The following is a 14805-nucleotide window of genomic DNA, read 5'->3' on the forward strand; positions in this document are numbered from 1 at the left end:
CATGGGGCTCGATCTCAGGACCCTGAGATCATGACCTGAGCCGAAGGTAGACGCTTAACTGAGCCACCCAGGCACCTCGAGAAATATTTTCATTTGATTTGAGGATCTTCAGCTTGGACGTATTAGTGAAAGTGTTACCTCGCATGGGAAAGCTTGGGCAAGAGAGAATCTGAGACGAGGAAGACATTCACAAGATATACACAAAGTGCACTGTGAGAAGATTAGTAATTTGGTTGTATCAAAATGTAAAATGTATATACTTTTTTCATTTTCACTTCCTTTCTAGGTATCTGTCCTAGAGAAATACACACGCGCACAATACAGAGACAAGGACAATGATGCTCATACAGAATTGTTTTTTAATACTGAAAAGCAGAATTCAACCTAAATGTCCATTACTAGGAAATTAGTTATGTAAATTGTTTGATTTCATGCGATGGAATACCATGCAGCCACTAAAAAAGAATGAAGTAGATCTATATTTATCAATGGTGAAGGATAACCAGGGGATTTTAATTAAGGGGAAAAATAACAAATTCCAGGAAATGTTAAATCCCACTTACTTAGAAATATATATGTACAAGAAAATGAATAGGCAAAAGTCTAGAAGGCTACATACTAAACTGTTAACAGTGAGTATCTCTGAGGATGGGAGTCGGTGGAATGTGTGTGAATGAATGGGACACTCATGTTTCTCTATGCACTTTTGTTATTTGGATGTTTTACGAAAAGCATTTCCATGTATTACTGAGAAGAAATGGAAAGACTATTTTGAGGGCATTGTGCAAAGGGAAAAGTTGAGGAGGGGGCGGGGAGACCTATGGCTCCCTGGTTTTCTTGAGACTCCAGAGCCGCCGGAGGTGAGGAGACCCCGCCCCGCTGAGGTGATTCTGCAGAGGGGCGGAGCTCTGCAGAGTCCAGGCGGGAGGTGGCTCCTGGGGGCGGGGCCGCTGATTCCAGCCGCACGCTCCGCTCCCACCATGCCCTTATAAGGAGCGCCCCGCGTTAGGACTCCGGAATCCGGTTGCAATCCCGGCGGCGCAGCCCCAATCCCAGGCCCCTCCCTTGGGAATGGGGGCGGGGCGGGGTCTTGGCGGCCCTGGGGCGGAGGCGGAGCATCTCGAAGCGGGACCAATAGGCGTGGCGGCCCCGGTCTGAGCGGTGCTACCATTGGGCGCGGCGACGCGATGGGGCGGGGCGCCCGCAGGGCTGGTTACGCCGAGGGAAGCCCGGTCTCCGTAGTTGCTGCTCGCAGTCGGTCTTTCAGTGGGTTCCCGGCCCCGTCGTTCCCAATTCTCTGTAGCCCGCGGTTCGCCGCCCCGTTAGCCGCCGCGATGCCGGTGTTTCATACGCGCACGATCGAGAGCATCTTGGAGCCGGTGGCGCAGCAGATCTCGCACCTGGTAATCATGCACGAGGAAGGCGAGGTGGACGGCAAAGCCATCCCTGACCTCACCGCGCCCGTGGCCGCCGTGCAGGCGGCCGTCAGCAACCTTGTCCGGGTGAGCGCGCTGGGCCTGGGGTGGGGAGCGGGGTCAGGAGACATCTCAGTGGCTCCACTTCGCCGGCTAGCTGCCTGTGGCTTTGCGCGTGGGCTCTAGAGCCAGATGGCCATGGGTTCGAATCCCGATTCCCTCACTCTGTGACCTTGAGCGAGCTCCCAAGTTTCTGTGGGCCTCAGTTTCTTCATCTGTAAAATGGGGGCAATCATAATAATGCCTGCCTTGCGGGTTTGTTGTTTGATTCAGCGAGGTGGTATTTGTAAAGTGCCTAGCGCAGCGTATGACCCACAGTAGGCGCTCAGTAAATGATAGTTGTTAGGGTGTCTGATGGCCCCTTTCACTCAGCAGGCTGTCGCCCCTCACGTTGACAGCCTTGCTCTCAGCTCCTTTTTAGGCCTCCCCAGTCTGGCCTATGGGCTGGCGCGCTCCCGTACGGATTCCCCGCCTTTCCTCCCAGGGATTCTTACTTGAGCCGCGTTGTTCACCTTTCTAATACTTCTCCTCACCCTGAGACCTGCCTCACTCGCCACCCTCCCCCCGCGCTCCCCGAGTCTGGCTCTTTTGTCCACTTGTCTTCCTGGCCACTCGTCTCCCGGTCTCCTCCTTCCTTCCTAGGCATTTCTACTTCTGCTCACACCTCTGGCACTCTCAAACACCGGGTAATTTTCTTTATATTTCTTCATGCAATAATTCATGACCACGAGTCCTCTTTCCTCTTTCGTTTCACCCTGCCGCCTTTCATTTTTTTCCCTCCCTTGGAGATTTCCACCTGGCTTTACCTGCTGTCAAACGGCTTCTGCCCCCTGGGGCCTTTCCAGACTCGGGGGCCCTCCTCCTCGGCCCCTCCTCCTGGCAGGAAGCAAGATGGAGTGCTGGGAGAGGCCTGTGGAATCTGGGATCTGCGGCCCCTGCCGGAGAGCAGGACGGGGCGTCTCCTCCCCGACCCACAACTTTCGTGGGTGGCTGAGTGGCCCTTGCAGACCCCTGTAGCCCACAGCTGTGACTGATAACTTAGGTGGTTGCTAGGGGAGGCGGAGCTCACTCCTGAAATGGAAAAAGAGGTGCTGTGACCAGTCTCCTAACACTCCCCTGACTAATATCACACTTTTCTTTCCCACCCTGGGTGGGTGACTCAGACCACTGCTGCCTGTGAGGGACAACTTTGGAAAAAGTTCATACTGCTCCCCCACCGAGCTGTGAAAATAGTTTGTGTCAGGGTAGTTGGCAGGTTGGGAGGCAACTGTCGGTCTGGGTGGGGCTTGGGTTACTTATCTGATTAGAGCACTGAATGCACCAGGCGCACTGTAGCTGCTGAAAGTCTTCCTCGTCTTTGGGGGCCCTTCTCAGGCAGTTCAAGAGACTCATCATTAGGAAGATGGGGGGAACTCTACTGACGAAATTCCTCTTCTTCCTTCTGTATAGATTTAGTAAGAATCTATGCAGTAAGAACACTGTCTTCATTGAGAATATCTAGTTCTACATTGTTCTTGTTCTTTTTATAACTAATTTTAATCTAAGACTCCAGAGTACATTCTTAAATAGTGTTGTCTAACATGGCTGCATTCCAGGCCTCCATTTTTCAACAAATAGGAAACAATGTAAAGAGACAGGGTGATAGTGTCCCTCCATGGAGTATACTTCAGGAAATGAAATCTTAAAACCACATGTTGCACTTGGAACAGAGCTAGTTTAGTCTAGGGGTTGATATCTGGTTAGGCTATTTAGAGAAAAGTTATTTATGAGCTTCATTGCATGAATTAATAAGATTTGAATGCTGCGTAGGGAGCATTGTAATAAATCAGTGGTTCTCAGGTTGGGCTGTGCATCAGAATCACCGGTGGGGCTTTTTAGTAATAAAGATGTCCAACTCCCATCGCAGACTTAACTGAGGAGCTCTTCATGGGGTAGTCTCAAGGTGTTTTGTATTTTTAAGAAGCTCCATAGGTGGTTGTGATACGTGCTTTGTTAGGAAACACTGCAAAGACATTGTGAGACAAATACAAAAGAAATAAGGCCAGTCAGGAGCTGAAAAAAAATTACATATAGTTATATCCCAATACATACAAAAAAAGGGACTTGGGATTGGTCGATTTGAATTAATCAGAGAGCAAGTTAGGAGGATTGTGCTGATAGTCAATAGTGAACAAAGGTACTGGTAAGTCATTTCCAGGTTACAACGTTACAACAGGTATATTGTCTGGACTAGCTCAGGAAGTAAGTTGGAGAGAAATTAGAGACGAAGTCAGTGTATGACATATGGGCAGTTTAACAGAAGGCCTTATCCAATAAGATGAACGAAGGCAGTGGGAGGGGGGAGGGGATGAGAATAGTGTTGGAGGGAGACTGTATAGGTTGTGTTCTCTGGAGGCCAGAGGACCTGCCCACTGCTTGGAATTCTCAATGCCAATTGTGGCCCTTACATATATGCTGCTGAGTATTGTGATGAATTATGTACAAGTGTCAACTCCCCAACTAGGTTGTGTCTGGGGCACAAGCCTCATTTGACATTTCTTCATGTGCTCCCCAGTTCCTACGCTCAACACTGGCACACAGGATGGCCCAGTAAGTATTGCTGAGGGAAAGAAGGAACTGTGGGAGGGGAGATAAATTAGACCTTTTAAATTGGTTGGTCATGAAGATAATGAGGCCTTGGACTTTGGGTGTGGCAGGGAAAATGGAGAAGGAATTAATTAGAAATATAGTAGAAGAAGAGTTGATAGAACCTGATGATAGAATTCGCCGGTTTTGCTAGGAAAAAACATGTGGTGTTATTATAAAATAAGGAAACTGATTTTTGAACAAATATTCTGGAACTTATGTAATTCAGGTTTCTTTCAATTACCTTGGGAGGTTATATATATATATATATATTTTTTTTTTTAAAGATTTTATTTATTTATTCATGAGAGAGAGAGAGAGAGAGGCAGAGGCAGAGGGAGAAGCAGGCTGCCCGCGGAGCAGGGAGCCCGATGTGGGACTCGATCCCAGGACCCTGGGATCATGACCTGAGCTGAAGGCAGATGCTTAACCGACTGAGCCACCCAGGCGTCCCTTGGGAGGTTATATTTTTATTCCAGTGCTTCTGTTTGAAATTTCTCTCAGATTATTTACATACATATGTCAAATTTGTCAAGAAAATTTCATCTGCAGTGGGCATTCCTTAGCCCTACTATTTTATGTGCCATTCTTGAGTCTAAATGAGCTTTGGATATTTCCAAAATTAAAGTTTACCAGATGAAGATGAAATTCTCAATTATTAAGCATAGTCATTCCTTTACCAAATAGGTATTTGTTGAGACCCCCTTTTAATGTCAAAGCAGTAAGTATGATTCTAGGCAAAATAAGTACAAGACTGGATTGAAAGTGCTAAGTGACTCTAAGGAAGTCAAGTACCCTGGAAGTTCAGAAGTAAGGTGAGATTACTTTTGATGGAGAATCCACAAGGCTTCATGGAGGATGTAACATTTGAGATGGGTGGGATTTGATCTAAAGATGTGGTAAGAAAGGCATTATAAGCAGAAAGAACTACCCAAACAAAGGCATAGAATTATTGAGAATATGAGGACCAAGTTTTGACTTATGGCATCATTAAGGTGACTACTTTTGGAGGGGCAAGACTCATTTGGATTTGTAACTTCATGTATATTTGTTAAACAAAGGTAGTCCAGTTACTTAACATACACATCTTATCGCAACCGAGTCATCACTTTTACTGCACAGTTAGGGAGGAGTAGGATGGGAGTATTTATTCACATGTCCTTTTTTCAACTCAGGATCCTGAACAAGACCATTTTTTAAAAACAGTTTTGTTGAGGTATAATTCATATGCCATACAAGTCCCCCATTTAATGTATACAATCAAATGTTTTTGTCGTTGTTGTTGTTTTGTTTTTAATATATTGACAGAGTTGTGCTACTATCACTACAGTCTAATTTTAGGAAGTTTGTGTCCCCTCAAGGAGAAACCTCCTACTGCGGTCACTCAGTCTCTCCCATCCCCCACCTCCCCAGTCTTAGGCAACCACCAATCTACTGTCTGTCTCTGTGGATTTAACTATTCTAGACATTTTGTGTTAATGGAATCATAAAATATGTGGTCTTTTGTGTCTGACTTCTTTCATTTTGCATAATGTTTTCAAGGTTCATCCATGGTGTTATATAGTATGTATCAGAACTTCATTCCTTTTTGTTGCTGAATAATATTCCATTGTATGGCATAAGACCATTTTAAACACAGAGAGTGATTCTAATGCGATAATAAAACAAGGAAGGGGGTCTAAGAGAAAGAAGGGTGGGAAAGGAAAAATAGAGGAGGGGTAAGAAGTTCCAAAGGTGGGATTCAGTGAGCAGTGTGAAAAAGTCAGAAGTCTTAGACTGCCTGTCTTATAGCATGGTATATACATTTTTCTTTTTTTCTTTTTTCTATTGAACTGACCCATGGCAATCCGTCAGTCTTTGTGACCCTTCAGTTGTGGTAGTTTTATTAATGGGGTTTCAGACCCTTTGCCTTCTCCATTGCATCTGAGGGCATGTGTTGTAACTTCTCCTTGGGCTCATGAAATATTTATTTTGGGAGTTTCTGTGGCCTTGACTTTTATGAGCCTCGCCCATATATCATACCCTCTTGAGACCAACTCTGGTACAAATAGCAGCATTGTCTTTACTTTAACCTAATAGATGGGAAAGACTGTTCTGCTCTTAAAAAGAAATTGGCAATTAATTTTGTCATTTGTAAATGATCAGTATTAGCATCTGAAATTATTTTTGCTCTAATTTTTTTTTCTTGGTTGATGTTAGATTTTTTCCGTTAAAATAAATAACAACAGGGGCACCTGGCTGGCTCAGTTCGAAGAGCATGTGACTCTTGATCTCAGGGTTGCAGAGTCTGAGCCCCATGTTGCCTGTAGCGATTACTTAGAAAAAAAAAATCTTAAGAAATAAATACATAAAATAACAGCAATGGTGATAGGCCTGTCGTGATTTTTTTTCTTTTTAATATTTTTTTCTGTATTTCCCAGTTTTTAAAATGAACATATTTCTACATTAAGGAAAAAGTTAATAAAGTGAATAAAAAGAACATTTGTATAATCCTTTATAGTTAATAAAATACTTTCATATACACTATCATAGTAATCCGTTAAGGTAGGTATTGTGATGGTCTCAGTTTTACAGATGAGGATGCTGTATGTAGGTCAGAGAATTTAAGTAACCTGCCCACAGTGGCGCAGCTAGTTAGTGGTAGAGTTTGAACCCAAACTCTGTTTCTCTTACTCTGTATCCTTTGCTTACTCTACTGCACTATCCTGTGCCACTTAGAGCAAAGTTGTTAAATATCAGTGGACGTTTTCCACCTAGAATTTGAAGCAACAAGAATGCCGTTAGTCATAGAGTTGCCACGTGTCCTGGGCCTGGCAAGATTATCTGTTTAAAGCCTGGCTTTGGCATGGCCTGCACGAAGGGCCCGCATATGAAAAGAATGATGTGAAGGTAGGGTTCTGTTTCACAGCAACATTCCATTTTGCAGCATTTCTTTAGAAAAAAACATAAGAGTAGATACAGATCAGCATAGAAGTATTTATGCCTGCAAAACAGATAAAGGCTTTTTATGGTCTATATGGCTGCTCAGCTTGAAAGCCTATTAGAACTAATAGTATTTAAAGTGCTTTTATAGGATTTCTGTATTTACATAGTATTTAAGGTAGGATTGTGGATTCTTTGTGCAATCATGAAGTTTCATTTGAAAAATGAAAAACTTTGGATCAAAAGAGATAAATGAATGGGTCAGATTGTGAACTTTGTTCCAATAACACTTAACATTTACTCATGTGATTGAGAGACCAGAAGAGTTTTGAAGATTATAATGTTTCTACAACTGTGTTTTTAATTTTAGTAGAGCCCCAATTTAAATATTTGTTTAGGGGCGGCTGGGTGGCACAGCTGGTTAAGCATCTGCCTTCGGTTCGGGTCATGATCCTGGGGTCCTAGGATCGAGCTCCACGTTCTTGTTGGGCTCCCTGCTCAGCAGGGAGTTGGCTTCTCCCTTGCCCTCTGCCTCTCCTCCTGCTTGTGCGTGCGTGCGCTCTTTCTCTCTTAAATAAATAAAATCTTTAAAAAAATATTTGTTTATATATCTGCACAGTAGAAAGTTGGGCTTTTCCAAAGTTGTTTTATAAATAGCACTGGTATAACTCTAAGGGGACAGAATATAAGTAGAGTAAAAGTCTTGTGGTATTAACCACAGTATCTTAAGTTGCCTCTTTCTATTATAGTCCAGGAGTAAGGGCAGCATCAAGGCAAGTACTTTTATGGGGATGGGACTTATTTGGGTTTTAATATTTCTTGTATACTTGTTAAAAAAGGAGTTTGATCATTTTATATACTTATTTAATTACTGGTCTTTTATATACATATAAAATGCCTATGCTTTATACGTATCACAACTTAGAGGGTCTTATTATTCCTGGTCTTTTACTGCAGTTCAGCATAGCATGTATATGCGTTTCAGTGACATTCACCATACTTGGTCACTGTCTGTTTTCTCCACTAGACTGTAGGTTCCTCAGTTGCAGGGACCACATCTATTGTGTTCATTATTTTATTTCTAGTGTCAGGCTGTGACCATAGGTATACAATAGGATATATATATATATTTTTTTTACTAAATGAACATATACCTAGTATTTACTTTTTATGTGCAAAATATTGTAATAGAAATCTTGTGTAATGAACATTTTTCATCCCCAGCTTTTAAACATCTGATATAGCTGAATCCGAACAGTCTCATTGAATTTATTGTGGGCTTTGTCTGAAACGAGTAGAATATATATTAAGAGGAAGGCTTGAATGGCTAACTGCCCATTGGTTGAGATAACAAAAGTGTACAGGCTATTTTGGGTTGTGGTTCTCTCTTTTGGAGTCATTTCAACTACGTAGGCCACTTACTAAAATCATAATGTGAGAATATGTTCCTATCTGAAAGAGGCATTGGGATCTTGCATTCTTTTAAAATTGGAAGTGTCTTTTTAAAATTTAACAATTTAGACCAGGTGTTGACACATTATTTGGAGTCCTGCTGGTTACAGTGTAGTAGCATGCTGTGAGTCGTGAATTCCTTATTAAAAGATCCTCGGGGCGCCTGGGTGGCTCAGTCGTTGAGCGTCTGCCTTCGGCTCGGGTCATGATCCCAGGGTTCTGGGATTGAGCCCCATGTCGGGCTCCCTGCTCAGCGGGAAGCTTGCTTTTCCCTCTCCCTCTGCCCCTGCTTGTGTTCCCTCTCTCGATATCTCTCTCTCTGTCAAATAAATAAATAAAATATTAAAAAAAAAAAAAGATCCTCACGTCCTTGAACCATATGGCAGGAGACAAAGACTATCATAAAGTTGAACTGTCTCTTTTTTGCTTTTTGACTGATCTGGCCCAGCCTTTTCATTGAACCTTATGTCATGGTCATGACAGTGGGGTACATTTTTACCTAATAAACAAGCATTAGAGCAGTATCAAAAGAAATAGCAGTCCTTAATGAGCAAATGTCAGAGATTAGCTGGCATCACAGCAGGATTTCTTTCTAGAATAATGCTATATGCTCAGTATTCTTGCTGAGGAAGGGTCATTCAATTACTTCATGTTGCTTTTGGGCAGGTCTGCCCTTAAACCTTCCCATATAGACAGGACTAGAAGGAGAAAACATAAATTTCAGCCTTGACTTTAAGCTTTAGCAGCCTTTAGTGCTATATATGTAGTATAAATACATCAAAGTGAGGTTTAAGGAGTAAAGTTGGATATATAATAAGACTCTGAAACACCCAGAAAAGAAAGTTGATGTATTGGAGGTAGGGTCTCCCATTGGAGGCTTTTATCTGTCTTTCTATTCCTTGTACGTCGGAACTGTAGAATTCTTGCGATAGGTGTTTGGGATATTGGGCCACAGAATTAAGTTCAGATTACACAACGTTATGAATGATTGAGGTGGCTGCTTCTCTGTCTTTTTCAGCCATTTTAGTACTTACTTAGTTTTCATTGGGAATGGTTATGGAGGGAAAGACTGTCTTAACTTGTTTTTTCTTTTTTAAAAAAGATTTATTTATTTATTTATTTATTTATTTATTTATTTAGGAGAGAGTGGAGGGAAGCGCCGAGGGAGAAGGAGAGAGAATCCTCAAACTGACTCCCTGCTGAGCGTGGAGCCCCGTGTGGGGCTCGATCCTATGACCCTGAGATTATGACCTGAGCTGAAATCAAGAGCTGGCCGCTTAACTGACTGAGCCACCCATGGCCCCGTCCCCCTTGTTTTTCTTAATAACTTACAAAAAGATTTATTAGGGAAGGAGAGATTAATATGTAGGTAGGGAATTTTTTTCATTTGTTTTTTTATCATGATTAAAGTATTATATCCTACATATAATAATATAAATAATATTGAACTGTATACTGTTATCATGCTGAGCCTTCATAATGGTCTTTCAAAAAGAGCAGATTTTTCTTGTTACAGAGGTATTACATTTTCATTGTTGAAATTTAGAAAATCTGTCTTTAGTCACAGTCTTCTCTCAGTTTTCTCAGCCTTTTTCAGTCTATTTGAACTTGATTTGTCTTACTCTTTCTTTTCTCTCTACTCCAAACCAAATTGTGTTTCCCTGGATATAAATGCAAACTAAACTATATATAGATGCACCAGTTCTTACCCTTTTTCATCATTTAAAAAACCCCCAAACCCTTTAATTCACTTTCCTGTTTAAAATTTTGCAAAGAAAAGCTAGGAGACGGAGTCTGATACAATATCCCAAGACTTTGTCATGTGCAGTTTAAGGAGTCATGATGTACTTAGCTAACTGCTTGTTTCAGTAAGTGTGGAATGAGATGACTTCAAAATAATGGGCTAGGTCCTCATCTAATCTAGGTTAGATTAGAATTTCTAATCTGGGCATGCTTGTTAAAGATATGGGGGCTTTAGTCTGATTAAATCTATTTAGGTATGTGTATTATGTGCAGACAAATAGGTAGAGTATGATAGAGTAATGGATAAAAGGGGACTTGGATAATTAGACACAGGAAGTTGGGGATTTGTTGCCTTCTTTCCAGTCCCTTGGTAGATCTGTGTCCTCATATGCTGGATCATTAGTCTTTGATGATTGATTTGTGGCTCCCCCCCACCCCCACCCCAGGGTATCTCCCTTTTAGACTGTTGGTTTCTGGAGGGCAGGGACTGGGCTATATTCTTGATATTTCCAGTGCTGTTCTTATCTCAGTCCCTTGCTCATGGTATTCCTTCCATAAGTGTATTGTGCTTTGATACTTGCTCTCCCAGCTAGGCATTCTGATGAGGATAGCTCACTGTCTCTTGCCTCCTTTGGAAGGCATGGTGATTCTCCTTTCCTGCCCTCAAATGTTGCTGTGTACAAATGGTTATGTAATCACAGAGAGAAACGAAGATTCATAAATGATATTATATTGTGTCGTTACATATTTGGACTTTTAGAGTCCAAAAAATTTTATGTCACTTCTGTTAGAAGTCAGCACATTGGATTGGTATGAATGTGGGATGTTATGTGTGTACAGAGGATGAGAGGTAGTGAATCTTAGAACTAAAAATGTTTTACAAATATTGTTAAGTTGCAGAAAATAGAATCTTTGGCCCTTAGAGAATTTCCCACTGATAAGATTTCCAGTTGAATGACTTTTAAGAGGAAAGTGGCGGCTGAATTTCATTGCAGCTGGCCACAATCCAAGCAAAAGTCATTCCTTCTTTTGAAATAAGTTTAACTTATTCCCACAGGTAAGCTTTCTGTGAAGAAGGAGAAATAGCACATTTGTTCTTAGAGTTGGGAGGTGAGGGACCTCTATTATCTAGCTCCCTATATTTCTTTTTTTTTTCAAGATTTTATTTATTTATTTATTTGAGAGAGAGAGAGAAACAGCATGAGAAGGGAGAGGGTCAGAGGGAGAAGCAGGCTCCCCACTGAGCCGGGAGCCCGATGTGGGACTCGATCCCAGGACTCCGGGACCATGACCTGAGCCGAAGGCAGTCGCTTAACCAACTGAGCCACCCAGGCGCCTGCTCCCTATATTTCAAGCCTTCTTTCTCCAACCCATCTCTGAAGCACTGGCTCATCTTTTATCTGTAAGGTAGACAACATGTTTTTATTCATATAATTAAAGTAGATAAGGATATATGAATGGGGAAGTAATTCTTACATAGAAAAAAATCAAGACTACTAACACTTAAATTTCTTATCCTACAGCTCTTCTCCCCAAATAGCAAAATGAGTTATCAGACCCTTGCTATGTACATTGCTAGGTGTTCTGAATGATAGTAGGATATATAAGATGTGGTCTCTGGCCTCAAGTTGTTAAAATACAGATGAAATTTATAATCTTACAAAAGATTTATCCACATCCTCTCCACCAGTGAAATTGTTTGCAGAATTTAAGTTACTCATTTTAAAGGGTCATGCACTAGTACTGCACATACTTTATTCCTCGGAGCCATGGCGAAAATAAGAGTGGGCCGGCGGCAGAATGAGCAGGTGGTTGGCCTCATAGTGAGGAAAAGACCTTTGAGCATTGGCTTAGCTGCTGTCTTCTTGTGGCACTCCAGGCACACCTGGTTTTCATTTCCTCCAAAGCACAGTGCTATTCCCTTGCCTGAACTACTCCTCCAGTACTTCTTTATTTGGGTCATTTCTTTGACTCCTCAACTTCCATATTAAATGTCAGTGTTTTAGGGACACCCTCCCTGACATTACCTCTAAGACTGAGTTAGGTCCATTTATCATATGATTCCTATGTTGTTTTTTTTCCTTTTTTTGCTTATCACAGTTATAAGTAATTATTTGTGTGATTATTACTTATTTAACGTCTTTCTCCCCACTAGAGCCCTAAGGGGCAAATATTGGTTCTGCTGTGTTTGCCCCTGAATTTTCAGCACCCATCATAGTGCTTTGGCACATATTAGAGTCTTGAAGAATATTTGTTGAATGAACAAATGGGAAGACCGTTTACTGCTTCCGACCAAAACTATTTTATGCTTCTTTGAAAAAATACATATCATGCTGTGGGTGATCTTGGTGAAATTTAACTGCCAATTAGGAAGTAGCTGTAAACTGTTGCTTAGCACAGGGCATTGCATGTAGTAGGACCATCCAGTTCCTGTTTCCTGAATGAATAAATTCTAAGCATGAAGTCCTGGGGTGCAGATGAGAATAATCCCGCCCAATAAGAAATATGCAGAATTTGTAAGTGTAAGTAAAAATATAACATGGATTTGGACTTCTCTATTAGTTTTAATCCTTTGCAAATAAATGGAATAGACAACTTTGGCAAAATGCATCTAGTATGAGTTAGCAAATACCACAGTCAGACTTTAGATATAGATACAAGGTAAATCAGCATATAAACATGACAAGAATCTGGGGAGGCAGTAGAGTGTAATGATTAAGAGTAAAAGCTCCAGAGCTAAACTCCTTGGGTTCAAATCCCAGTATTGATTGACACCTTTGAGGTATGTAAATTGGGGAAATTGTTTAATCTTTTTCTCATGGTCCTCTTCTGTAAAGCAAAGCTAATCACAGTACTACCTGACTCATCGTGTATTTTTGTGAGGATTAATGAGTTCATAAAAATGTTTAAAACTATGCCTGACATATAGTTAAGAACTCTGAGTGTTAGATATATTAATATATTTTCCATGGTATTTAAGTCATATTTTAAATGTTAGTCTAATGAAAAGGCAGTGTTCACTTTTTTTAAATGTCTTAGCATAACTTCTAACTTTTGCTTAACAAGGCAAAATGCCAGTGAAAGCTTTCAGTAGAATTCCATATGTTGTGGAATATACAGTTTTACCAACTGTGGGGAAAATATCACTCACAGTTTAGGTGCCTGAGCTTCTGATTGCCATTTTCCCATGATTAAAATCAAACATCTAAATTTTTGATTGATATCTCCTTTGGAGCATTAGTAAGGAGAAAAGCATATATATAAATATTTTTTTTTCCCTAGCTTAGAAGCAAGAAATGAGGCTTAGGATTTGGTATTTTATCCCAAGCATTCATTGTCCTATTTTCTAAAAAAGAAAAAATTGAAGGGATAGTCAGGCCACTCACTAAAATAATAAGATGGAATCAGCCTTCTAGGCAGAGTTGAGAAGTATAATCCATTTGTGAAATAGAATTCGTATAATTCTGGAACAACCAAATTAATGTAACAAATACGTAATGACTACATACTGTGGTAGATACTGGATGAGCTTAATATCTCTGGTCTGGAAGGATGGCTAGAATTTCTTTCAGATGTCCTGTCAACATGGGAGTAAGAGTCGAACATGATGGTCACACTACTAGTTTGGAAGGTATACCTATTATTTCTAGTCTTACAGTGGTTTTCTGGAAAATTTTTAACGTGTATTTAACTTCAAAGTGTTAAATTAATTAGCATCTTTACTGTTTTCCTGAGTAATATAAAGATTGTAAAATACCTCTAGTTCCATTGTCCCTTTATATATGGTTGTCTAAGATTTTGTTTCTCTCTTCTTTTTTCACCCCATAAATAGCACAAGTAGGCAGAGTGGCAGGCAGAGGGAGAGGGAGAAGCAGGCTCTCCGCTGAGCAGGGAGCCAGACGTGGGGCTCGATCCCAGGACCCCAGGATCATGACCTGAGCTGAAGGCGGCCGCCTAACTGATGAGCCACCCAGGCACCCCTAAAATATCTTTCTTTTGTCTTCTTTTTTGAGAGATAATTTCATTAGATCAACAAATCAGGGCTGATAGTAATTTTTTTTTCCAGCACTTTGAAAATATCATTCCAGTGTTTCTGCATTCAAATCAGCCATTGGTCTAATTGTTGTTTTGCTGTACATTATGACTTTTCTCTCTGGGGTTTTAACACCTTATTTATCTTTTTTAGGATTTTTTTTGGACTCCCTGATTTTTGAGGATTGATTTCTTTAACCAATCCTAGAAAATTCTTAGCCATTATCTCTTTGAGTTTTTAACTCTTCCCTCATTTTTTCTTTCCCTTGGGAACTCTGGTTGGAAAAATGTTGTACTTTCTTACTCTGCCCTTCATATCTTTTCTCAGTTTATATTTTCCACTTGGTAATTTCTTCAGCTCTTCCAGTTTGCTAATTCTCATACAGTTGTGTCTAATATGTCATTTAATCAATCCATCTACTGTTTTTATTTTAATTTTTTTTAAGTTTTTTTTTTTTTTTTTTTAATTTATTTGGCAGAGAGGGACACAGCAAGAGAGGGAACACAAGCAGGGGGAGTGGGAGAGGGAGAAGCAGGCTTCCCGCAGAGCAAGGAG

The 14805-nt window shown here is 40.9% G+C and overlaps 1 protein-coding gene across 2 annotated transcripts in view; it reads left to right on the forward strand.

Moving 5' to 3' along the window:
• Positions 1-1197: 1197 nt before the first annotated feature.
• Positions 1198-14805, forward strand: part of VCL (vinculin) — a 113454-nt gene continuing 99846 nt past the window's right edge. The window contains exon 1 of one of the 2 annotated variants that reach the window (XM_021700140.1): positions 1198-1502. In XM_021700140.1, coding sequence (XP_021555815.1) covers positions 1335-1502 — 168 coding nt within the window. In that variant the 5' untranslated portion in view covers positions 1198-1334. The remainder of the gene's footprint in view (positions 1503-14805) is intronic. The other variant, XM_021700141.1, reaches the window with a different exon arrangement.

The sequence above is a fragment of the Neomonachus schauinslandi genome, chromosome 6, assembly GCF_002201575.2.
Source record: "Neomonachus schauinslandi chromosome 6, ASM220157v2, whole genome shotgun sequence".
Lineage (NCBI taxonomy): Eukaryota > Metazoa > Chordata > Mammalia > Carnivora > Phocidae > Neomonachus > Neomonachus schauinslandi.